This window comes from Hemiscyllium ocellatum, chromosome 17, assembly GCF_020745735.1.
Source record: "Hemiscyllium ocellatum isolate sHemOce1 chromosome 17, sHemOce1.pat.X.cur, whole genome shotgun sequence".
Classification (NCBI taxonomy): domain Eukaryota; kingdom Metazoa; phylum Chordata; class Chondrichthyes; order Orectolobiformes; family Hemiscylliidae; genus Hemiscyllium; species Hemiscyllium ocellatum.
In genome coordinates this window covers 56,009,608-56,034,546 of record NC_083417.1, presented here as the reverse complement: position 1 = coordinate 56,034,546, position 24,939 = coordinate 56,009,608, and the positions used below count along the sequence as shown (strand labels likewise).

The window sequence follows — 24,939 nt, the reverse complement described above, 5'->3', positions numbered from 1 at the left end:
TTTCAGATTAAGCACCTTGGTTTGTTTCATTTTATTTTGAATGATACCAAATATCCAAAAAAGAGTTTGTATTTGGCTGTGGCTGATGTTTCCTGAGCCACATGTCAACCATAGATTAGGGCCAGGTACCCAGGCTCCATGGCGCACTGAAACTTTGAATTTCTCCTCAGGTACCTCACAATAGAAGAGATCAGCATCTCAGCAGTACTTTAGCACCCTTGTCCCTCTGTCTACACTTACCTCATTCCTGATGAAGGGCTTATGCCCGAAACGTCGAATTTCCTGTTCCTTGCATGCTGCCTGACCTGCTGCACCTTTCCAGCAACACATTTTCAGCTCTGATCTCCAGCATCTGCAGACCTCATTTTTTCCTCTGTCTCCTCCCAATCCCACCTCATCTTACCTCCCTACACTCGACAGTCTCGACTTTAAACATTAGAACTCCAATGCACTTGAACTATATCTACTGTCATCAGTGGTTTAACGATAGCAGTAAGAACAATAAGCATGATCCATGAAGTTCACAGTAGTTTTAATTCCTTTACTCGCTCTAGGAAGCAGTTTAGAGTCATAGAGATGTCCAGCACAGAAATAGACCCTTCAGTCCAACCCGTCCATATATCCCAACCCAATCTAGTCCCACCTACCAACACCTGGCCCATTTCCCTCCAAACCCTTCCTATTCATATACCCATCCAGATGCGTTTTAATTGTTGCAATTGTACCAGGCTCCACCACATCCTCTGGCAGCTCATTCCATACACTTACCACCATCTGCGTGAAAAAGTCCCTTTGGTCTCTTTTATAACTTTTCCCCCTCTCACCCTAAACCTATGCACTCCAGTTCTGGATTCCCTGACCCCAGGGAAAAGACTTGTCTATTTACCATATCTGTGCCGCTCATGATTTTATAAACCGTTATACGATCACCCCTCAATCTCCAACGCTCCAGGGAAAACAGTCCCAGCCTGTTCAGCCTCTCCCTATAGCTCAAATCCTCCAACCCTGGCAACATCCTTGTACATCTTTTCTGAACACTTTCAAGTTTCACAACATCTTTCTGATAGGAAGGAGACCAAAACTGCACGCAATATTCCAACAGTGGCCTAACCAATGTCCTGTACAGCCACATGCCCCCACAACTCCTGTACTCAATACTCTGACCAATAAAGGAAAACATACCAAACACCGCCTTCACTATCCTATCTACCTGCGACTCCACTTTCAAGGAGCTATGAACCTGCACTCCAAGGTCTCTTTGTTCAGCAACATTCCCTAGGACCTTACCATTAAGTCCTGCCAAGATTTGCTTTCCCAAAATGCAGCATCTCGCATTTATCTAAATTAAACTCCATCTACCACTTTTCAGCCCTTTGGTCCAGATCCTGTTGTAATCTGAGGTAACCTTCTTAGCTGCCCACATACCTCCAATTTTGGTGTCATCTGCAAACTTACTAACTATACCTCTTATACTCACATCCAAATCATGTATATAGATGACAAAAGTAGCAGACCCAGCACCGATCCTTGGGGCACTCCACTGGTAACAGGCCTCCAGTCTGAAAGACAACCCTCCACCACCACCCTCTGTCTTCTACCTTTGAGCCAGTTCTGTCTCCAAATGGCTAGTTCTCCCTGTCTTCCATGAGATCTAAGCTTGCCAACCAGTTTTCTATGGGGAACTTTGTCAAACACCTTACTGAAGTCCATATAGATCACATCTACTGCTCTGCCCTTATCAATCCTCTGTTACTTCAAAAAACTCAATTAAGTTTGTGAGGCATGATTTCCCATGCACAAAACCATGTTGATTGGATTTTGCCTTTCCAAATGTACGTCATGTCCTTCAGGATTCCCTCCAACAACTTGCCCACCAATGACATCAGGCTCACTGGTCTGTAGTTCCCTGGCTTGTCCTTACCTATTTTCTTAAACAGTGGCACCACATTAGCCCTCTTCAGTCTTCCAGTACCTCACCTGTGACTATCGATTAGATTAGATTACTTAGTGTGGAAACAGGCCCTTCGGCCCAACAAGTCCACACCGACCTGCCGAAGCGCAACCCACCCATACCCCTACATTTACCCCTTACCTAACACTACGGGCAATTTAGCATGACCCGCACATCTTTGGACTGTGGGAGGAAACCGGAGCACCCGGAGGAAACCCACACAGACACGGGGAGAACGTGCAAACTCCACAGAGTCAGTCGCCTGAGTCAGGAATTGAACCCGGGTCTCAGGCGCTGTGAGGCAGCAGTGCTAACCACTGTGCCACCGTGCTGCCCTAATTCCAAATATCTCAGCAAGGGGTCGAGCAATCACTTCCCTAGCTTCACACAGAATTCTAGGGTACACCTGATCAGGTCCTGGGGATTTATCCACTTATGTGTTTAAGACATCCAGCACTTCCTCCTCTGTAATATGTACATTTTTGAAGATGTCACCAACTATATCCCTACATTCTATATCTTTCATGTACTTTTCCACAGTAAATACTGATGCAAAATTCTCATTTAGTCTCTCTCATCTCCTGTGCCTCCCCACAAAGGCCGCCTTGCTGATCTTTGAGGGGCCATATTCTATTAGTTACCCTTTTGTCTTTAATGTATTTGTAAAAACCCTTTGGATTCTCCTTAACTCTATTTGCCAAAGCTATCTCACGTTCCCTTTTTGCCCTCCTGACTTTTCTCAAATATACTCCTACTGCCTTTATACTCTAAGGATTCACTCGATCTATCCTATCTATACCTGACATGCTTCCTTCTTTTTCTTAACCAAAGCCTCAATTTCTTTAGTCATCCAGCATTCCCTATACCTACCAGCCTTTCCTTTCACCCCAACAAGAAAATACTTTCTTTGGACTTTCATTATCTCATTTCTGAAGGCTTCCCATTTTCCAGCTGTCCCTTTACCTGTGCTCAGTTTTTGAAATTTCTTACCTAATGCTGTCAAAATTGGCCTTTCTCCAATTTAGAACTTCAACTTTTTGATCTGGTCTATCCTTTTCCATCACTATTTTAAAACGAATAGAATTATGGTCGCTGGCCCCAAAATGCTCCCCCGCTGACACCTCAGTCACCTGCCCTGCCTTATTTCGCAAGAGTAGGTCAAGGTTTGCACCTTCTCTAGTAGGTACATCCACATACTGAACCAGAAAGTGTTCTTGTACACACAAATTCCTCAGTCTCTGTAGTTCACACCTCCAGACTAATTGATAAACCGAGTGATTAAAGCAGTTTATTCAGTGACAGTAAATGGGTTTGGCATTGGAAAGTTCTTTCTCAGGGACTTGGAAGATCAGTTTTGAAAAACCTGCATTTTACTTCTTTGTGATTCAAGTATTGTATTACGTATTTAATGCAGCACAGAAGTATTTCCAATTAAGGAGGGCAAGGTTAGGAGTCACTATACACCAGGTTATAATCTGACAGGTTTGTTTGAAATCACAAGCTTTTGAAACACTGCTCCTTCATCAGATGGAATGACAATGAGGCAGCTCTCCAAAAGCCTGAGAATTCAACGAACCTATTGGACTATAACCTGGTGTCATGTGACTTATGACATTCTCCATCCCAGCTCAACACCAACATCTCCACACCCTTGTTTTATGTAACTATGCTTTTTAATGTAGTAATTGAGAAATGAGAGACTACACAGTGTACAGAAGTAGATTCACAATTTTGCAGATCAGATCAAAATTTGATGCAAGATCTTTCAAATTTAATTGCAGTTGGGAGGTCAGTCATCAAAACACAGCAAATTGCAACAGGAGTTTCTCATAAGCATTTTCTAATCAACCTGTTCAGCGATATTATGTACTTCCAGAGGTGTTGCGAGCTGAACTCTGGCCTCCTGGGTGAGGGGGTAGCGATCTTTCCCACAAAAATCAAACTCTTCAGTCATGTTATGACATCTCTAGAGTAGGTAGGACTTGAACCCCAGCCTTCAGGACCAGAAGTAGGGACACTACCACTGTGCCACAAGACCCTTTGAAAAAGATTTGAAATAAAATACCCTCATCAATGGGGATAGATAGCACACTTTTAGGATAGAAGGTTGTATCTATGTATACCTGGGCTCAGCAGCTTTGGATGAGGGAAGAGAAAATTGATCAGGGCTCCCATTCCTGATCCAGTGACCTTTGTTCAAAACAGAAGGAGAGAAATTCTTGGACTGTTTTAGATCATACCCTGCAGTTAAATTTCTCAGCTTGTATTTATAAATGGCCCACCCAGTGGAGTTTCAGCCCCATCAGCATACCCCATAATGTAGTCAATCACAGCAAAAAGGGCAAAGACAGGGAACAAAGTCAACAAGATTTTAGTTTTGACCAACACAAAACACAACCATAGGTTTGTGGCAATTTTTTTTATTAGAACGTTGTGACATTAAAAATCATAAACAAATGAGGAATTTTATACATTAGCTATAATTCAGGAAGTTATTTACAAACAATGTCAGTGCACTATTTTTAAAAATGTTTTAGATAGTTGTGTTAATTAGAATCAATATACTGCAGAAACCACAAGTGTTTGTTTTAGGTTTTAAAACTAACAAATGAAATACAGAAAAACAAATTGTAAATATATAATACACATACTGGAGTAGGTACATTTTTATAATACTAGGAGCACTTGAACAACATTACAGCTGACCTGTCCAAATGAGGACTGCTTTGAAATAGTAATTTCTCATGTTGACCAAGTTCCCACATTTTGAAGTAAAAGTTTTGCTGCTATAAATACAATGGTTTTAGACTCTAAGCTAGCAGAAACCCAAATCTATTTTGGAATATCGCTACTGCGATCTTTGCACAATTTAACTTTTCTTCCCCATTGCCCTATATTAAGTTTTGAAATTGCAGCATGCACACTTGCAGAGCCATACACTTTAGTGATACAGACAAAAAGTGTTCATTTTCTGTTCACTGAACCCCACAAAAATCAATCCATCTCCTCCAGCCCTCTGACCCCCTCACACCATATTCTCAGTGTTCCCCTGGCTCTGGTCTACTTTCTAATGCTTTCCTCATTCCAACATTTCCAGGCATGGCTTCACCACCAGGGCCTCATGTTCTGGACTCCCTCCCTTAACCCATCCTGTTCATCTCCCTCTCCTTTCAAGACTCTGCTTTGACCAACCTGTTTATGCTTCTGTCTTTTTGTTTTCAGATTAAGCACCTTGGTTTGTTTCATTTTATTTTTGAATGATACCAAATATCCAAAAAAAGAGTTTGTATTCTGCTGTGGCTGATGTTTCCTGAGCCACATGTCAATCATAGATTAGGGCCATGGCACACTGAAACTTTGAATTTCTCCTCAGGTACCTCCACAATAGAAGAGATCAGCATCTCAGCAGTACTTTAGCACCCTTGCCCCTCTGTCTCCTCCCAATCCCACCTCATCTTACCTCCCTACACTCGACAGTCTTGACTTTAAACATTAGAACTCCAATGCACTTGAACTATATCTACTGTCATCAGTGGTTTAATGATAGCAGTAAGAACAATAAGTGTGATCCAAACCTTTGTGTGAAGTTCACAATAGTTTTAATTCCTTTAAAACTAATTTCTAGAGTGAGTAGAATCTCTGTAGTTCACACCTCCAAACTAATGGATAAACTGAGAGTGATTAAAGCAGTTTGTTCAGTGACAGTAAATGGCTCTAGTGTTGGAAAATTCTCTGCATTCTGAGGGACTTGGAAGATCAATTTGAAAAACCTGCATTTTACTCCTTGATGATACAAGTATCTTTGAATTGTACTGCACACTTGATGGCAAATATTCCTCACATTTTGTAGAAGGTACAGTTGGATTTTCAATCTCCACCCACTCTAGACAGTGTTGCCAATCTGATATTCCACTCTATCTGTGAAGTTACAATACTGGGCACTGGCAGGCTGTGTCGCCATGGCCTACCAACACTAATATAAAACAGCAAGTGTTACCAGATGGTGATCAGGATCAGTTAGGGTTCCCCATCCCTCCCTAGCTCAAGTGTTTCTGCCCTAGATAAGCAAACTCAGAACCAGCCAATCAGATCCAACTCCTGGACTATCCAGTCAAGCACTACACCACCTTTATCCAATTTGGAGTAGTCAATGTGCATTATGCCTTAAAGGTGTTTAAACAGCACTCGGGACTATTGCGCAAATAAATACCCCAAAATGCAGGTGATGCGATTCATTTCCATGCAGTTTGATTACACATCATATAAATGCTTCATGTAAAAGTCAAAACTGGTGATATTATTAGTGAAGTATTATAACAGGGCAAACCTTACACAAGGTTGCATTATCAAGAAGTCAAAAATCCAAAACAAAAACAAGATGGTGTATTCTGCTCCTTGGTATCTGCAGTGTATTTAAAGACTGTAACCAACCTCAATGAAGAGCTGGAAATGGAGATGTTTTTGGAAATCGCTGGGACAGCACAATCTGTTTTATTTCAATAAAAGTGTATAGCAGAATATGTTGTAACCTCCAGCTCGATTCAAAACTCTTATGCTGAATTACTTCCAGTTGCCTGACTTGTTGCTGCATTGCTACCTTGTCCTCGCATTGACAGGAAGCAGAGGAAAGTACTTATCCCATACGATATCATCACCACACCTGCAAAGAACTGAGCAAAAACAGATCATTAAACCCAGCAACATAGAAAACAGACTTCCCTTCTCCACCACTCCCCAGAAGCTGCTGACATGCTGGAAGGCAAGTGAAGCAAGTGGGGAAATAGAACTAAGATCACTTTTCAGTGATTAACTCATATGGTAAAATGAATAGGTCCTAACAGCACATTTAGGATTATTTACTATTTCAGTTGTATGAGAAACTATGGTTGCAACCAATAAAAAAAAAGTAGAACCTTACAGTGTAACTGCACTTTTCAACAGGTACATTTAGAACAATTATGCTCTGTATTAAAATTTCTAAAATTCAGCTTTTTATTTTGGGGATTAAAAAAAACCAAGCAGATACCATGTCTCAGGTTTTTTCATATTACCGTTCTGACTGGAAAATGACACACAAACTGTCCCTTGGTGGGCAAGAAAGAACAGAATCTTGAAATTAGAATCAGCTTATTAGGAGTGAAATCAAAAAGCATTCCCCACCCCTGCCCCTGCCAAAGAATATTTGAAATTTAGACTTCTTCCACTGAGAAGGCAGTCAGTGTCCAGCCCATTGAAATTTTCAAGGCTGAGCCTCAACAGACTTTTCTTGGAAAGTGTACTGAAGAATATGGATCAAAAGCTGGTAAATAGAGTGAAGGTACAAATCAGTAGTGGTCCACCAAATGTGAAGCACTCTGTGCTAAATATAGAGAGTTCATGCTCCTATGTTTCTCAAATACATACACCTCTCAGACTAGGATCATGACCATTCCTGAACTTATACAGAAACTGTGATTACTGTGCAAGCCAACATTAGTTCGAGGGTAACAAATCCTCAAGTTTTCAGGCCAATTTAAGGGGATATTTATCTTAGGAAGAAGTTCAGTTTTGGCAACGAGCAATCTTTAATTTCAACATTCAATTGAACGTGAAAACTTAAATCATCTAATGAAAGAGGAATCATGTTGTGCTACATTTAGCAAACATACATCACTTTACTAAAAATAGACTAATGACTGTTAAATCAACCACAAAATTATTTCTGTAGTGATCAAGTGTCTACAGGCTTTGCTGCTTCACATGGTTGGTACAAAGGACATTATACACTTGAATCTTGATACAAGAGGGAATATACTCAGTTCCCTGCAAGTCTTATGACTTGTCCCTACTGACAATAGAAACCAGAAAAAAAAAACAGCTGTTATTTGCTGTTCAATTTGAACAGCTTTATAAAAACAGAGCCATTAAAAATAACAAGCAAGATTGTTATAACAAACAAGAAAGGAAATGTACTGTTTATCCTATTATCAAGATTAATAAGATTTATTTCATTACTGTTAATGTCAGATTTTAACATTTTGAACATTAATAAATTAAAACACCAATCACGTTAAACAATAAAAGCCAAAATTTAAAATACATGTATACACTCACCGCAGCAGCTGCTCTGTTGTTGTATCTGTAAGTCCCTTTAAGAGATGTTGGGTCAACAGATGATGCATTGGTAATGAAGGCGGTTAAGTACAGAACTGTAGCACCCAAGTTAAAGTACAGACACTGCAGAATGAAGATGATAAAACAGGTTCTCACAAGCTGCAGGTCACTACAGTATATTTAAAAGAATCTTGAATCGACTAGGAATATCTGTGTATTGTCACAAATGTAATCAAATATGCATTCGACATGCCCCTTCCCAAACATCTGCTTTAAGGGAAAGAGAATTAAGGATTTAAAATCCTGGGGCATGTCACCATTTAGTAAATTCCAGCTATAAAAATTTTTAGAATTATAGAATTTTACAGGAGGAATGAGGCCAATTGACCTATTTTTTCTGCATTAGCTCTCAGAAGAGTTACCCATCTCACTCCCATTCTCCAGCACTCTCTCCATAGCCTCTAATTTCACTTTTCAATCTATAACCAGCTCTCTTTGAAATCTCCTCAGAGTCACACTACACGGAAACAGACCCCTCGGTCCAATCAATCAATCAATGCCGACCACATTCCCAAATTAAACTGGTCTCACCTGCCTGATCCATATCCCTCCAAACATTTCTTGTACTTATCCAAATATCTTTAAACATTGTAACTGCCCGCACATCCTCTGGAAGCTCATTCCACACATGAACTACTGTAAAAAATTTGCCCCTTGGTTTTTTTTATATAAAAAAAGACATCTGTCTGTCTCTCACCTTAAAAATGTCCCCAGTCTTAAAATCCTCCACTCTGAGTTTCTGTATTCCATAACCCTAACCAAGGCCCTACTTTTAAATTGTACAAATTCTACCTCCTTGGTTTAACAAAATGCAATACCTCACATTTATCCAAGTTAACTGGATAAATATGGCACGGTGGCTCAGTGGTTACCACTGCTGCCTCATAGCACCAGGGTCCCAGGTTCGATTCCAGCCTTGGGCGACAGCCTTAGTGTAGTTTGCATATTCTCCCAGTGTCTATGTTGGTTTCCTCCCACAGTCCAAAGATGTGTAGGTCAGGTGAATTGGCCATGCTAAATTGCCCATAATGTTAGGGGCATTAGTCAGAGGGAAATGAGTCTGGGTGGGTTACTCTTCAGAGAATTGACGTGGACTGGTTGGGCAGAAGGGCCTACTTCCACACTGGAGGGAATCTAATCTAATCTAATCAAAACTCCATCTGCCATTGACTTAATTGATCAAGATCTCTTTGTAATCTTAGATAACCTGCTTCATCGTGCACTATACCACAAACGTACATGCCTCCTATCTTTCCATCCAAATCAGTTATATAAAGGAGACACAAAAGTGAACCCAGCACTGATTCCCATGGAACACTGCTGGTCACAAGCCTCTTTCATCAAATCCAGAATTAAAAAGATACAAGCCAAAGTCTGAAATTTGCCACAATGAAAGCTAACTCTCAGAATCTAAGCTGGATAAGATTCGGTGAAGCTGTAATCCCAGTGAGGTTAACACATGCTGAAGGATCATTCTGGAACGTTCCAAACTTGGGCCCTTTGAATCAGTCAAAAAGCACAGCCTGTCAGGCAGCATCCAAGGAGCAGGAGAGTCAATGTTGAGTCACAATCTGGTATGGGGTTATAACTATTATAAAGTCTCTCCACAATACAGGGCCAGCTTCTCCAAGCACAAGTGTTAGGTACTCTGAGAATCTGCCCTTATTACAAAAGGACAAAAAAAAACATATGGTTTGACATTCTGTACTAAGTATTAAATAACTTGCCAACAACTCAAACTGGACAAATGAATGATGTGATATTTAAAGGCCTTGACATTATGGTGCAGGACGCAATTCGTAGGGTTTTAAACATGTTGAGATTTCAATGTGCCCCATTTGAGGGCTTTTTTTGTGTCATGATGCATGTTTTCAGTTACAAAATTTCAGGATCAGCATTCTGTTGATATAATAAAACAGAACAGAGCAGTACAGGCCCTTCGGCCCTCGATGTTGTGCCAACCTGTGAAACCAATCTGAAGCCCTCCAACATACACTATTCTATTTTCATCCATATGTCTATCCAATAACCATTTAAATGCCCTTAAAGTTGGGCGGGTCTACTATTGTTGCAGGCAGAGCGTTCCATGCCCTTATTACTATCGGAGTAAAGAAACTGCTTCTGATATCTGTCCCATATCTATCACCCCTCAATTAAAGCTATGCCCACTTGTGCTGGCCATCACCAGAGGAAAAAGGTTCTCACTGTCCATCTTATGTAACCCTCCGATTATCTTATAATCTTCTCAACCTTCTCTCCAATGAAAACACCCTCAAGTCCCTCAGCCTTTCCTCAAAAGACCGGCCCTCCATACCAGGCAACATCCTAGAAAATCTCTTCTGAACCCTTTATTAAGCTTTCACATCCTTCGTGTAATGCGGTGACCAAAACTATACGCAATACTGTACATGCGGCCACGCCAGGAGTTTTGTACAGCTGCAGCATGACCCCATGGTTCCAAACCTCAATACCTCTACCAAAAAAAAAGCTAGCATACCTTGTGCCTTCTTAACCAACCTATCAACCTATGTGGCAACTTTCAGGTATCTACGTACCTGGACACAGATCACTCTGCTCATCTACACAACCAGAACCTTACCATTAGCCCAGTACTCTGCATTCTTGTTACTCCTTCCAGAGTGAATCACCTCACACGTTTCCACATTAAACTCCATTTGCCACCTCTTAGCCCAGCTCTGCAGCTTATCTACATCCCTCTATAACCTACAACATCCTTCATCACTAAACACAACTCAACCGACCTTCGTGTTATCTGCAAATTTACTAACCTATCCTCTACACCCTCATCCAGGTCATTTATAAAAATGACAAATAGCAGTAGACCCAAAACAGATCCTTGCCATACACCACTGGGAAGTGAACTCCAGGATGAACATTTCCCATCAATCACTACCCTGTCTTCTTTCAGCTAGCCAACTTCTAATCCAAACCCTCAATCCCACGCCTCCATATTTTCTGCAATAGCCTACTGTAGGGAACCTTATCAAACGCCTTACTGAAATCCATATACACCACATCGACCACTTTACCCTCATCCACCTGTTTGGTCACCTTCTCAAAAGAACTCAATAAAAAAGTTTGAAGCACGACCTACCCTTCACAAAACAGTGTTGATTATCCCCAATCAACCTATTCCTCTCAGGATGATTATAAATCCTACCTTTTCCAACACTTCACCCACAACCCAAGTAAGGCTCACTGGTCTGTAATTACCAGGGCTGTCTCTACCCCCCTTCTTGAACAAAGGGACATTTGCTATCCTCCAGTCTTCTGGTACTACTCTTGTAGACAATGATGACAAAGATCAAGCCAAAGGCTCTGCAATCTCCTCCCTGGCTTCCCAGAGAATCCTAGGATTAAATCCCATCCAGCCCAGGGGACTTATCTATTTTCACACTTTCCAGAACTAAGGTATTTTACATTCAAATAAATGCAGTCTAATTTGTCAGTTCTCTCTTGTTTGCTGCCTTGCTCTTGCCTGCATTGACTGCTTGACTTTTCAACTGTACTGGCCCCAGACTTCTCTCTTTCTTGCTAACTTTTCTGGTTCACTCCACTCCCTTAGTTGGTTAACGTCTCCAGAGTAGCATTGGCAAATCTCCATGTCAGTGCCTATTAGTCTCCTTCCAATTCAGATGCAATCTGTCCTTCTTTTGTAGGTCAATTCTACCCCAGAAGAGATTCCAGTGATCCAAAACAGGTGAATCCTTCTCCCTTGTACCAGCTTCTCAGCCACGCATTCATCTGCTCTATCCTGCTATTCCTACTCTCACTAGCACGTGGCACCAGGAGTAATCCGGATATTACTACCCTTTAGTACCTACTTTTTAACCTCCTGCCTAAACTTCCTCCATTCTCTCAGCAGGACTGCATGCTTTTCTCTTCCTATGTCGCTGGTCATAGATACATTGAGTATATTTTGCACCCTCTCAGAGACATCCTTGGCCCTGGTACAAGGGAGGCAAATACACCATGTCTGACTGTCAGCTGTAAAAATGTCAATCTGTGCCCCCCGACCACTGAGTCCTTCATCACAAAATCAATTGGTTAGAACCCAACATACCCCTCTTTACAGTAGAGCCAATCACAGTACTAGTAACATGACTGTCAGTGCTACATTCCCATGAGAGTCTATAAGCCTTGTATTCTCCGTAGCAGCATACTTTTTATTTTTGAGATGGGGATAGTCACAGGAGACTCCTGGACTACCGGCCTCCCTTTCCTAAAGGTAACACATCTACACAGCTTTTCCTGTAGCATTCTACCTTACTGAAACAGAGGATAGGAACACGAGATGACCATTCATCGCGATCATGGCTGATCGTCCAACTCAATACCCTTAATCCTGCTTTCTCCCCGTTACCTTTGATCCCATTCGCCCCAAGTGCTATATCTAGCCATGTCTTGAATACATTCAATGTTTTGGCATCAGCTACTTCCTGTGGTAATGAATTCCACAGGCTCACCACTCTTTGGGTGAAGAACGGTCTCATCTGTCCAAAATGATCCACCCCAAATCCTCAGACTGTGAACTCTGACCTTCAGGAACATCTTCCCTGCATCCACCCTATCCAGATAGTTAGGATTTTCTAAGCCTCAATGCAGATACCACCCCCCCCCCCCCCCCCCCCCCACCCCACCCCCTCACTCACTCGTGTAAACACCAGTGAAAACAATCCTAACCCAGTCAGTCAATCTCTCTTCAAAACGTCAGTCCCACCTTCCCTGGAATCAGCCTGGTAAATCTTCACTGCACTCCCCTGAGAGTAAGAGCATCTTTCCTCAGAAAAGGAGGCCAAAACTGCACACAATATTCTAGGTGTGGCCTCACCATTTGTGGGCGGCACGGTGGCACAGTGGTTAGCACTGCTGCCTCACAGCGCCTGAGACCCGGGTTCAATTCCCGACTCAGGCACTGTGAGGAGTTTGCACGTTCTCCCCGTGTCTGCGTGGGTTTCCTCCGGGTGCTCCGGTTTCCTCCCACAGTCCAAAGATGTGCGGGTCAGGTGAATTGGCCATGCTAAATTGCCCGTAGTGTTAGGTAGAGGTAAATGTAGGGGTATGGGTGGGTTGTGCTTCGGCAGGTCGGTGTGGACTTGTTTCCACACTAAGTCTAATCTAATCACCAAGGCCCTGCATAACTGCAGCAACTGGAGCTCCAGTACTCAAAACCTCTCCCAATGAAGGCCACCATACTATTTGCCTTCTTTCCCGCCTGCTGCACCTGCATGCTCACCTTCAGTGACACCCAGGTCCTGTGGCACTCTCCCCTTCCCAATTTACAGCCAGCCATTCAGGTCGTAATCTGCCTTCTTGTTTTTGCTTCCAAAGTGAATAACCTCAGATTTATTAAAATTATACTGCACCTGCCATTGCATTGCCCACTCTGTCCAGATCATGCTGAAGGATCTCTGCGTTCTTGTCACAGTTCACCCTCCCACCCAACTTGGTACCGGGGGGGGGAAATGGGGGAGGGGAGAGAAGCTGGAAACAAACTCATCCACTGGGAAAAAAGAAATCTTCAAGAGTGTGACTGTGTTTTAAGATGAAATCAGTTTGGAGATATCCAAGACTCTAATTCATTTAGTTGGAAATGTGGGAAGTCTTGAAAGTGTTCTTTGGGAGAATACTTGCCAGAGATGCAGAAGTTATAAAAAAAAACTTATTTACCCTTGCCCTGAGGTCCCCATGTCCATCTAATAGCTCCTTCATTAAGGCCACTTACTATATTCAGCCAATCTCATATTCTCTACACTGTACATAGTATTTTAAACTATAGCCAGAGAACAATAGCTATAATAAAGGCAACAGTTTTTCAACCAGACCAAAATGGGAGAAGGCAAACAAGTTTATGCTTTCTTCCCACAGATGCTGATAGACCAGCTGAGTTTTGCCAGGAACTTCTTGTTTGTTACCAAAGAATGCAGTCAAAATGAGAATGCACCATCTGGGGCCAAGGTTTTGCTCTGTTACCTACAAGGCGGGAAACTCCTTTGAGCATCAAACACCACAATACAAAGATAAACAAATTTAGCAATGCATTTTGGGTAGTGCATGATAAACCAGAGAACAGGCAACAAAATCCTTGATGATAAAAAGGTGAAAACATTCTGATTGGTGGCTATTTGGACCAACATGCCTTGTGCTGGATCTTTGATTAAAAGAAACAGATACAATTAGTCCATTATCTTGTCTCAAAACCCAGCAACTTTCTTCATTTCAAAACAAAATGTAGCCAATTCCCCTTTGGAAGTTAATGCTGAAATCTGCTCCCATTCGGAGCCCAGGTGCTGTATATAGATCATAAGTTGTGCTTAAATCGGTCCTCATTATCACTTCTGGCTGTTTACGTGACGATCAGGAATGAAAGTGAATGGGAAGTGCCAAAGATATTAATGGCACTGGCCTGATCCCTACCACTCACTAGGCTTACTTTTGCAGAATGACAAATGACTTGTATCCTGAAACAAAGGTTTAAAAAGTAGAGAACTGAAAAAGTGATGAAACCAAGTGTGCAATGTGTTGTCTGTTCACCATTGTGACAAATGCCACTTGTTCCTAGAACATCACTTACACTGAAAAGGTGCTGCTGTTTAAATTGAAACTTACCAGATGAGCCCATGGAACCATTGGCAGTTTCGGAGTCAGCCTCAGCAGATAGAAGACAAAGATAACAATGGTGAGTATCCATAGGGTTACAGCTACAAAGATCACCCATCCGAATGCAGCATCACCGTGTGAGATTCTTGAACCAGCAATCAATGCCCACACGAGCAAGCCAAAAGCCTGTACAAAACAAAACAAAGCTGTTAGAAAGAACTTGCATTTAAATAGCATCCTTCCCTCCGGATGCTCACAGATCAACAAGTACTTTTTGTGAAAGGTCATGTTGTAGGAAATGCAGCCATTTTCCACATTACATGCTCCCATGAACAGCAGTGAGCAAATTCTCAGGTAATAGGTTCTCAGCAGATTGGTTGATGTTCCAATTTTGGTCAGGATCCTCACAATAAAAATATCTCTCCTGCTTCTCTTCAAAGCAGGGCTATGAGTCCTTTTACATTTATGTGAGATGAATGTTTTGTTCCAAAGATGGCACCACTAGCAGTTCAATGTTGGAGTTTCAATCTGGATTTGGTGCTTAACCTTTAGAGTGAGACCCCATCCACAGCTCGAACAGAGATTAAAGTGCTGTCACTGTACCAGAACCATTAAAAGCAGAGTACTTCTCAGAGTCATACAGCACAGAGACAGATCTTTTGGTCCAACTAGTCCATGCTGAACACAATCCCAACTAAAATGGTCCCACCTGCTTGTTTCTGTCAAAACCTTTCCTATTCATGTATCTATCCAAATGTCTTTTCAATATTGTGGTTGTACCCACATCCAAAGTTCATTCCACACATGAACCGCTCTCTGTGTAAAACATTCGCTGCCATGTTTTTTTTTAAAAATCTCTCTCCTCTCACCTGAAAAATGTGCCCCAGTGTTAAAATTCCCCATCTTAGGGAAAAAAGACAATTATCCTTAACTATCTATACTTCTCATTATTTTATAAACTTCTAATCTAGTCACCTGTCAACCTCCTAACTGCCAGTGAAAACAAAAGTCCTCGTCTTTCATAACCAAAAAACTTTCAATACCAGGCAACATCCTGGAAAATCTCTTCAGAACCCTCTCCAACTTGATAATATCCTTCCTATAAGTGGGCAACCAAAACTGGACACAGTATTCTGGAAGAGGCCTCACCAATGTCCTGTACAACCTTAACAGGACTTCCCAACTCATACACTCAAAAGGACTGAACAATGAAGGCAAATGTCTTTTTTAAACATCCTGTCTATATATTTGATGCAAGTAAGAGCACAAGGGAAATAAAAACAGGGAAGTTCCATTTATCCTAACAAAGCCTGGTCTCCAACTCCACTATTAGAGCATCCAGATCAGTTCTAGGACAAGTTAAGAATCCTCCCTTTACCATCACAGGCAGGTTAACACAAATTGCTTTTAATTAGCAGGAAAACCATTACCATTAGTGATATATAATCTGTTAGAAATGTACATTTTGGGCTTGTGTGTTGAGGGGAATACTGAAAATTGTAAAACATTCATTATTAGGTGTTCTTTTAAAAGACGCAGTCACATTATTTCAGTGCAGCACCTCTTCCAGTTGACCCCAATATCGAAGCAATTTGATTCATGCCACATGGTATCACAAAACAGAGTGAGGCACTGGATACTATAAAGGCTCTGGGCCCAGACAACATCCCATTAATAGTAGCGAAGACACCTACCCCAGAACTTGCCGTTCCCCCAGCCACAGAGTAATAGAAATACACCTTTTGGTCCAACTTGTCCATGCCGACCAAGTTTTCCAAACTAAAGTAGTTCCACTTGCCAATGTTTGGTCTATATCCCTCCAAACCCTTCCTATGCATGTACTTACTAAACGTCTTTTAAATATTATAACTGTGTCTGCAACCCACCACTTTCTCTGGCAGTTCATTCCACATGGAACCATCCTGTGTATGAGAAAGATCCCCCTCAGGATCCTTTGAAATCCCTCTCATCATAAAAGGTATGCCCCCTAGTTTTGAACCGGTCCACCCTGCAGCAGTTTCAGGGCAATCCCCAGTTTTAAAAAAAGGAAAGACTGAAAGAAAGTGGCCTTTTGTGAAAAACTAGTCACAACCTGGCATCTGTGCAGGCAGGATTTCCCAGCAGGCCTGCCAGAATAAGGGCACACCTTCTTCTGGGGACAGAGATCCTCAGAGGTATGAGGCAACTCGACCAACAAAATGGCACCTGCCAGACATTGTTTAAAGGGACAGGCATAGAAATGGGAACGAGCCCCAAAACTGTGAACAATGGAGCCTATCTAGTGGGATAACAATTTACTCTAACCTGAGAACAGTTTGGGACGCTTCATGAAGTAAACTTGGGATGGTATCGACCCTTTTGTTTCCATGAACCATGAGATTAAACCAGCCCCAGCAATCACTGGAGAGGGGCAGAGCCAGCCTACCCTTTGGAATCGCAAGGGTAAAAGGGGACAGCATGGCCAGCTATTGGGGCTCTTTTCCTTTTCACTCTCCTCGCTGTGAGCTCACTGCAATTCTGGACACCAACCCTTTGGGGCTGAAGACAGGTCAGGCTATAAACAGTGAGTTCGGTTCAGCACACTCTTTGCAATGGAATTGCCCTAGTGCAGCATTCTGGGTCTTTGAAGTTTCAGATCCTGCTGGAGAGAGACCACCATAGCAATCGGCGAATCCCCACAGACACCGGACTGACTATGGAGTAAAGGAAAGAGGCCCCACTTCCACAACCCTAGGGAAAATACTTTTGCTATTCACCTGATCTATGGCACCCTCATGATTTTATAAACCCAAGGTCACCCCTCAAACTCCTAGGCTCCAGTGAGAAAAGTCCCAGCCTCTCCCTATAGCTCAAATCCTTCAGTTCTGGCAACATCCTTGTAAATCTTTTCTGAACCCTCTCCAGTTTAAGTAATATCCTTCCTATAGCAAGGTGACCAGAACCTTACACCCTACTCCAATATTGGCCTCACCACCACCCTATACCACCTCAAAATGACATTCCAACTCCGATACTCAATGGTCTAAGCATTGAAGATAACACTGGCATCTACCTGACAATGTGGAAAATCAGTTGAAAATGTGTTGCTGGTTAAAGCACAGCAGGTCAGGCAGCATCCAAGGAATAGGAAATTCGACATTTTGGGCATAAGCCCTTCATCAGGAATGAGGAGAGGGTGCCAGGCAGGCTAAGATAAAATCACCCAGTTATGTCAAGTACACAAAAGCAGAACAACCCCAATCCAGCCAGTTACCACCCCAATAATCTACTCTCAATAATTGGCAAAAATAATGGAAGGTCTCATCAACAGTGCTATCGAGAGATTTACAATAACGACTTGGTCACTGACAATCAGTTAGGGCTCGACCAAGGGTCCTTGGCTCCTGACCTCACTACACTGTCAGTCCAAACATGGACTAGAACAGAATTCCAGAGGGGGAGGAGAATAACTGTCAACGATAGGAGGCGAAGGAAATCATGTGTGAATGGGAATCGGGGGGAAACCTCTGCTATCAGATAGAAGATCGGTGTGGTTGTTGGTGGTCAGTCATCTCAGCTCCAGAACTTCCTTAGAGTAAAGTTCTAGGCCCAAACTTCTTTAGCTGCTTCAATGAATCCCCTTCATCACAAGGTCAGAAGTGGAGATATTCACTGAAGATTGCACAATGTTCAGCACCATTCACAACACCTCAGATACTCAGAAGTAATTAATGTTCATATGCAGCAAGACCTGCATAATATGCAGATTCGAGCTGATAAGTGGCAAGTAAAACTCATGCATATAAGTGCCAGGAAAAGGCCATCTGAAACAAGACAGAATCTAAGCTCCCCCCACCCCTGCCCAATTAACATCATCCTGGGGTTACCATTGACCAGAAACTGGACTGGATAAGACATAAGTACAGTGGCTCCAAGAGCAGATCAGAGATTAGGAATTCTGCAGCGAGTAACTCCCCTCCTGACTCCCTAAAGCCTGTCCACCATCTACAAGTGATGGAATATTCCAGGATGGGTGCAGTTCCAATACACAAGCAGCTTGACACCATCGAGGACAAAGCAGCCTGCTTGATTGGCAGTAGACATGGTACTATTTACTTCCTTTGCCATGACACAGTGTCATGACCTACAGTAACTGACTACAGCACCTTCTAAATTTGCAGCCTCTACCATCTACAAGGACAAGGACAGCAGCTCCAGGCAGTGGTGTTCACGTGCAAAGTTCCCCTCCACAATCCTGAATTGGAACAATAGTTATTGTTGTTGGGTAAAATAATCCTGAAACTCCCTCCCTAACACTGAATATCTCTATACTTCAGAGACTGCTGTAGTTTTAACGCTAACCACCACCTTGGCCAGGACTAATAGGTAAAAGGCAATAAATGCAACACCCACACCCCAAGAACAATTTTTTTAAGTTAGAAAGTGTGGTCAAAAGGTTATCCCACTTTGAGAACAATTGTCACTAATCAAAGAGTTCTAGTTTGAAGATATCCGCAGTCCATCGCTATGTATTCTTTATAGTTCTCTGGTGGTTCACTACAGGAATACCTAACCTGATTTGACTTTCAGGTATAGGCTTAGGTTCCAGATTCAATCTCGAGCTCACTGATGTTAGCGACAGAGTTAGAATTGGCATTAATCTGACAGTGTTGGGAAGAGGAAAGAGCAATTCAAAACAGCGAACAAATTCAAGAAATTCAAATCCAATTCAAAACAAGAATTCTAGAACAAGATACAAGAAATCGTTAATATTACCCTAAATGAATTAGCATTTGTGAATCCTTGCAAGGGAAGAATTGTACATAGCTGTACAGTGCGCTTTGTTGTTTTAAAGGGCTGATCCATTCTCACTGCTGCATTTCCATTGTTTTCACTGTCGCAGATTGACAATGATTCAGTGTTCCAATTTTTGTTTGCTTTATAATGTGTTGTCATAGTGCATGACACGCTTCAATAGGCTTCCCTTGTCACTATAAAAAATTGAATGAAATGTAATCCTATGTCATCAAGGTATTGTTGATGCTTGTTGCAGTGTGAGGAGCAATAATTGGCAAAGTGCTCTACTGATCCCAATCTGTAAGCCACAGTACTCAGGATTTCAATAGATGGTGACATCTGGAGACGAACAAAAGGGTGATAAGTCCCCAAGCTCTTCCGCATTCACCCTCCAGAGATGGGAAATGTGGAGATGGGGAGAAGGCTAGAATATGGGTCCCTCTTTGAGGAAACTGTGACCAGTACATCAGTATCATTTTTGTTTTACAACACAGTCAACCTATTTTCATGAGCTTGCAGATTATTGGAGGACATTGTCCATCTCATTACTGATGAATGTTTGAATGTTCTGTGCCCTGAAGCAAGTTTGTAAATGAACGCATAATGAGAACTGACTGGGTTGGGGAAAAGGCAATATGAACATTTTACTGAATGTTCCAAAATTCTCTTCATAGGAACTTTATATTTAACTTTTGCTGTTGTATGTGCATTTTGGCTTTAAGACATCTCACATTTAAAAGACTTCATGTGTTGCTTAACTTGATATTTTGCAACTGAATCACAAGGTTCCAGATTCAAGTCCTCCTTCAAAATTGGAGCACAAACATGGAGGCAAACTCTCCAGTGAATACACTACTGAGGGAAGGCTGCACTGCCAATGGAACTGCCTTTACATTGAAACATCAAAAACAAATGTAAAAAGTTTCCTGAGGAGCAAGAATGACTCCCGTGCCCTGGTCAAGGTTTATTTCTCAAAAAAGATGCATAGCTATTTATAACATTTAGAATGCTGATTTCAGACCCCAGGGTGGCATATGGATGTTAGTTCCTTTTATTTAAGGAAAAGTGACTCTTCACAAAAGACAGCAGTCAAAGTCTCAAACAGTGACCGAACAGGTCTGAGAATAGGTGACTGCAAAACCATGCTGTGAGGCTCATGGGACGTAAACATTGAAGGTCATTAGTTTTTTAGTTTAGAATAATTAGGGATTGGTTTGAGTTCAGAAAGTCCAGAGGTTGAAAGTTTTTAGGGCGGTTTGGAAAGGACCTGAGTGGCCTCAAATCATTTAGAGTCAGAGCCCTTCAGCATAGAAGACAGGCCCTTTGGCCCAAAAATGTCGACCAAAATGCTTGCCCATGCCAACCCGATTTCCCTGCACTTGGCCCATATCCTTCTAAACCTTTCCTATCCACACATTTGTCCAAGTGCCCTTTTAAATTTTGTTAATGAGCCCACCTCAACCACTTCAGCTGGCAGCTTATTCCATACACATACCACACTGAAAAACATTGCTCCTCCAGTTCCCTTTTACTCTTTCCCCTCTAACCTTAAACTGATGCCCTCTAGTCCTTGATTCCCCAACTCTTGGGGAAAAAAAAAGATTGCATTCACCCTATCCATGCCTCTTATGATCTTATACACTTCTATAAAAAGTTCCCTCATTAGTCTCCTATGCTCTGAAGAAAAGGTCCTAGTTTGTCCAACCTCTCTCTATAACTCAGACCATTGTGTCCAGACAACCTTGTAAATTTCTTCTGCACTCTTTCCAGTTTAATAACATCCTATAATATAACGAGGTGACCAAAACTGAACACAGTACTCCAAGTGCGGCCTCACCAATGTCCTGTACAACTGCAACTTAACTTCCCAACTTCTATACTCAGTGCCCTGACTGAAGGACACTGTGCCATAAGCCTTCCTCACTGCCCTATCTACCTGTGACTCCAAGGTCCCTCGGTTTCACTATACTCCTCAAGGCCCTACCATTCACCGTGAAACTCCTGCCTTGATTTGACTTTTCAAAACGCAAGATGACACACTTATCTATATTAAACTCCATTTGCCATTTCTCAACCCACTTCCCCAGTTGATCAAGGTCCTGCTGCACTTTTCAATAACCTTCCTCACTGTCCACGATGCCACCTACTGTCTTCTGCAAACTTACTAATTATGCTTTGTACATTCTCATCCAAATCATCAATATACATAAACAGCAATGTGCCCAGCGCCGTCCCTGAGGCATTCCACTAGTCACAGGCCTCCAGTCTGACAAGCATCCTTCCACTATTACCCTCTGCTTCCTACCATCAAGCCAATTGTATATCTAATTTGCCAGCTCTCCCTGGATTCTATGCTACCTAACCGTCCACAGCAGCCTACCAAAGAACCTTATCAAAGGCCTTACTGAAATCCATATAGACTATGTCTACGGCCCTGCCCCTCATTGACCATCCTGGTCACTTCAAAGAACTCTAACACATTTGTGAGGCATGATCTCTCTTCCATGAAGCCATGCTGACTATTCCTAATCAAACCCTGTCTTTCCAAATGCATATACATCTTATCTCAGAATTTTCTCAAGTACTTACCCAGCACTGATGTTAGGTCCACTGTCTATGGTTCCCATGTTTTTTTTTGCAGCCCTTCTTGAATAAGGGCACACCATTTGCTTTCCCCCTAGTCTTCCCAGACCTCACCCGTGGCTAACGATGATACAAAAACATCAGCTAGGGCCCCCACAATCCTTCCCTAGCCTCCTTCAGTGTTCTTGGATATATCTGGTCAGGACCAGGAGATTTATCCACCTTCATACATTTTAATACATCCAACACCTCCGCTACTGTGATATGGACTATCCCCTCGATGTCACCACTAACTTCCAAGTCATCATGTCTTTCCCCTCAGTAAAGAGAGGAGAATATTCACTGAGAACTTCCCCCATCTCCCGCAGTTCTACACATTAATGTCCACTTTGGTCCTTGAAGAGTATTATTCTCTGTCCAGTTATTTTTTTCCTTTGATACACTTAAAGAACCTCTTTGGATTCACTCTAATCTTCTCAGTCAAGGCTGTCTAATGCTCCCTTTTCACCCTCCTGATATTCTTCTTCAGTAAACTCCCATATACCTCCGGAGATTCCCTTGATCCCAGTTGACTGTACCTAAGCCTCTTCTCTGATCAAAGCCTCAATATCTCCTCGTCCAGGGTTCCCTATTCCTGTCAACCTTCCCCTTCACCCTCACAGGAACATACAGACCTTGAACTCCAGCTATCTCACTTTAAAGGCCTCCTACTTGCCAGAGGTTCCTTTGCCTGCAAGCAAATTACTCTAATCAACCCCTGCAAGCTCCTGTCTAATTCCATCAAATTTCACCTTGTCTCAATTTAGAACTTGAACACTTGGACCAGTTTTGTCCTTCTCCATAACTAGTCAATAGAACTATAATTACTGGTCCCAAAGTGCTCCCCCGTTGTCATATCCATTGCCTGTCCTGCCACATATCCCAAGAAAAAGTTGAGTATTGCCCTTTCCATGTGGGACCCTCTATAGACTGCTCGAGGAAAAGATTTTCCTGAACATATTTAAAGAAATTCCATCCCATCTAAACCCTTCGCACTCTGGCAGTCCCAGTCTATGTTAGGAAAATTAAAATCTCCTACCATGACAACCCTATTGCTCCTGCAAGTCTTCCCAATCTCCCTGCATATTTGTTCCTCTAATTCCCCTTGACTATTTGGATGTCTCTAATAACAACCCCAATAACATCACCAACTCCTTATTTCTTAGCTCCACCCGCAGCCTCGATGGAATATTCTTCAGTTATTTCATCCCTGATTACTGCTGTGATACTCACCTTAATCAAAAATTGAACTCCCCCTCCCCTCTTTCCACCACCTCTGTCCCACCTAAAGCACATGTACCCTGGTACGTTAAGCTGCCAGTCCTGTGCCTCCCTTAGCCATGTTTCTGTAATGGCTATAATATCCCAGTCCCACATATCTATCCACGCACGGAGTTAATCAGACACCCCTGTCAGTCCTTTTGCACTGAAATAAATGCGATTTAATCCATCAGGTATTTCTTGTCCCTGACCTGCCTCTTCACTTTACTATTTCTGATTACTGTATCTCCTTTGAGATCGCACTTGCCTCCCTGCTGTAGAGGATCCCACCTCCCTGCCAATCTAGTTTTAAACCCTCCCTTGCAGCAAGAGTGTAGTTCTCTCTCCTGACAGAAACATTCAAGGAAAGCAATCAACTTAGTAGAAACATTTAACTTGTGGAACTTCTACACCATAAGAGTTGGAGTAGAAATCTACAGGTTACTAGACCTGGGAAGCTTAGGCTGTTCAGGAGGAATTCATTTTGACAGATTTGGAAAAGACTCAAATGGACTCCACATCCACAGCAACGCTCAGGAGTCGGAGAATTTGAAACCAAAAGGAACTGGGAGATAGGGTACATGCTTTCTCAATTTGAATCACTAAATGATGGCTTTGGAAAGCAAGCTGAAGCTTTGTTTTACTGCTTTAAGATCTAACCATTTTCTATATTTAGAGGGATTGTTTTTATTCATATCTTTCGTTAGAGTAATAAACTTCAGTTCTGTCAAATAGCCTCTGCAGCCTCACGTGACTGACCACCATTTTAACCACAATGTGGTCCAACAGGCCAGACTTCATTCAGGGTCCAGAACAGTCAGTTTGCTTTTGATACTTTTTTGCTGCAGTCTGTAGTTGAATGCCCTGAACTTGTCCTGGTGACTGCAGCCTGTCTCCACTGGAGTTCTGTTGGAAAACTTCAAATCAGTGTTGCACTGTCAGTCACTGTTGTTATCTAATGATGCATTTATTTTACAAAAAAGACTTTTTTTAAAAAAAAAGCTTCCATGTAGTGGAATCAATTCAAATTCAGTACCACCACGATCTTTTGCATTCTATGTGTGCAACAGCAGCAAGGAAGAGTTTATCCATAGTCTCATGCTGTGCCAGCTGCAGAATAGCTAGGAGTTGGCATCTTACCACCAAATTTTTCCCATTTACACTCTGCGTGGAACCACTGGGAAACATTCAAAACATTGTCACTGTTTTGCCTTGAGAAAACTGTAGTCAACTATAATTATAGTCAAATGCCCATAGAGTCCAGGGATGTGCAGGTTCAGTGGATTAGCCATGGGAAATACAGGGTTATGGGACTAGGGTGGCATGCTCTTCAGAGGGTCGATGTGAATTTGATGGGCCGAATGGCCCGCTTTCACACAGTAGGAATTCTACAATTCTATGAAAAAGGAAGAGAGAGAGCAGAGAGAGGGAGAGAAAGAAAGATGAACATATAGGCCCATTCGAAAAGGGAACTTGGGAAGATGGTTATCGGGAAGCAAGGAAATAACAGGATTTAAACTGATAGATATTTTTCATCAGCCTTCACTGTGGGAGAT

General features: G+C 42.2%; 1 protein-coding gene across 2 annotated transcripts in view; it reads right to left on the bottom strand.

Moving 5' to 3' along the window:
• The window catches only part of pllp (plasmolipin), a 41,996-nt gene that overhangs the window by 560 nt on the left and 16,497 nt on the right, over positions 1–24,939 (bottom strand). The window contains exons 2-4 of one of the 2 annotated variants that reach the window (XR_009645583.1): positions 14,735–14,911; positions 8,045–8,167; positions 6,383–6,621 (exon numbers count right to left, since the gene is read on the bottom strand). Coding sequence is in view for 1 of the 2 variants with exons in the window: in XM_060837769.1 (XP_060693752.1) it covers positions 6,502–6,621; positions 8,045–8,167; positions 14,735–14,911 (420 nt within the window). In the remaining variant the exon portion in view is untranslated. Of the gene's footprint in view, positions 1–4,552; positions 6,622–8,044; positions 8,168–14,734; positions 14,912–24,939 lie in introns of those variants that run through there. The other variant, XM_060837769.1, reaches the window with a different exon arrangement.